Here is a 2,079-nt window from a genome sequence, read left to right as displayed (position 1 = left end):
CGGTTCAACAGCAAAATGAGACACAGGTGATCGGTTTGTGTGATCGGCAACAAGAGACCGTGATCGGCGATCACCGATCATACACTTTTTCCACGGAAATCGGCCAATTATGATTGGTACCGATCAATCGGCACACCTCTAATAATAACCCTTATGAAGGGGGGAAACTCCCTCTAATCTAATCCGTTTGTAATTTGGTACACAGGTAATTTACTACATCTGAACGTTGCTGTGTTAGAGCTTTACCGTAAAAGTGGAGCTACGAATGTGTGAGAGTTAGAAAAATGAGCCAGTTTGACCCGACAACTTTCAAACATGTATTCTTCTCCTCATTTAGTAACATGTGACTGAATCAAAACAAGTTCTATTTAGCAACAGTGTGTGTACTCAACTTCAGGAAGGCCCTTTAACCTCATAAAAGCAGCCATGACTCATTTATCAATGCCAATAGATCCTAATTAAACTTGTGCATGGGTCTACGCTCGCATGAAAACATTAATAGTCAGAAACATTTCAGCAAAGAGGTAATTCAATTTGAAAACAAAATAAAATAACTAATCGCCATTGCTCTTATGTTCCAGAGTCCTGATCAAATCGTTAAAAACTTGCTGTAAGCGCAGTTGCTAGGCAAATACTTCAGAACTTCACAGTGGCAATTTAATCCTTAATCATTTCATAAATATGTGTATGAAATGTAATTCTGGCATGCGGTACATAGTTACTGAAGGGTATTCACAATACGTGCAGCGCTGGCTATTGTTTACTCTAAAACAGTTGGCAAGATGAAGCCTCACCTGCTTGCCTGACCGGCAAATCCAGCTGATCAGACATGGTGACACGCAGCAGAGTGGACATGAAGTTAACCTGGGTGTGAGCCTGCAAGTAAAAAAAAAAAACTGACGATTATGGTCAGACATGGCGATCTTAAACATAATACAGACTTCAGTTATACAGCCCAGCAGTTCTGACTTAGCAATTTGAATATGTGAAACAAAGGCGTTTGAGTGCTTATACTTGCTTAAACTGTTACTGAGCAACTAAAAACAAAAACAGAATGCACTCCTTTAGCTGCGCGTTGAAAGGCTTTTGCATACATGTACAAAAAAAAAGTGAAAATAATTTGTATCTTAAATTGTACAGTATTGACAAATTAGTAAAAACAAATGAAGTAACTATTTGAATAAATTCCAACTCTGCACAAAGTACATTTCTGCATAAGAGCAAAAAAAAAAAAAAAAAAAAGTTTTTTTGCTTTAGATAGCACCGACGCATGAATGGGACAAAATCAGTATGTGATCACAAATACAGAGGCATGCCAAGCTCTTTGCAACAAACAAAACCCAACAAGCGTCAGTAAATTCTTCCAGTCTCTCTGCAGCGACTCTTTGTCTATCCTACTTTGGACTCTAATCGACTGAATCCCAAATCTTCCCCTCAAAAAGGCCTGCAGTCTGTGTAGTTTTTACGATTCGTTTGATTTGATCTCTTGAGGTCTTAAAACCTTAGGCCCCAGCTTTGGGAACCACTAGTTAAATGCACCAAAAAGAAAAACCATTACCACTAGCAGCATTTCATGAAAAAAGTCTTAAGTGTACGAACGGACATCACAATCCACACATTTATTCTGATCTCTGCAGACATTTTATTTAAACATAATCCCAATAGGCTGAGCTGAAAACAACTCTATTCTCTCTGCTCTGCCATTCAAGTGAACTATCAACGCATATGTGGGTGTAGGAAAAAAAAAAAAAAAAACTTGCCCTGAGCACAGCCAAAAATATACTTGAGATGTTTGAGTAAGTAGAGCAAAACAGGAACATTTGTCATCATCTCCATTATTGTTTTGATACAAATCACAAAAATGTATTGTGGCACACCCGCGAAACTAAAGCAAAACAATCCAATAAAGGAAATTAGCACTAAGATTTTGATTCAAGCATGATTTTGTAAACTCTAAAACAGAACCTGATTCTATTTCTTAAAGTGGGGTCTTTCAAAATTATCGAGATTTTTTTTTTTTTTTTTTTTCTAAAAACCAATGGGCCGAAAAAATAAAAAAAATTCAAAAACATTTCTCTT

At 37.0% G+C, this 2,079-nt stretch overlaps 1 protein-coding gene across 1 annotated transcript in view; it reads right to left on the bottom strand.

Moving 5' to 3' along the window:
- Positions 1 to 2,079, bottom strand: part of ipo7 (importin 7) — a 21,237-nt gene that overhangs the window by 14,435 nt on the left and 4,723 nt on the right. The window contains exon 2 of the mRNA XM_015020625.1: positions 795 to 876. Within this exon, the coding sequence (XP_014876111.1) occupies positions 795 to 876 (82 nt within the window). The remainder of the gene's footprint in view (positions 1 to 794; positions 877 to 2,079) is intronic.

Source organism: Poecilia latipinna, unplaced genomic scaffold, assembly GCF_001443285.1.
Source record: "Poecilia latipinna isolate Pla-1442-1.1 unplaced genomic scaffold, P_latipinna-1.0 Scaffold2621, whole genome shotgun sequence".
Lineage (NCBI taxonomy): Eukaryota > Metazoa > Chordata > Actinopteri > Cyprinodontiformes > Poeciliidae > Poecilia > Poecilia latipinna.
The sequence above is the reverse complement of the archived record's forward strand: the minus strand, read 5'-3'. Positions and strand labels throughout refer to the sequence as shown.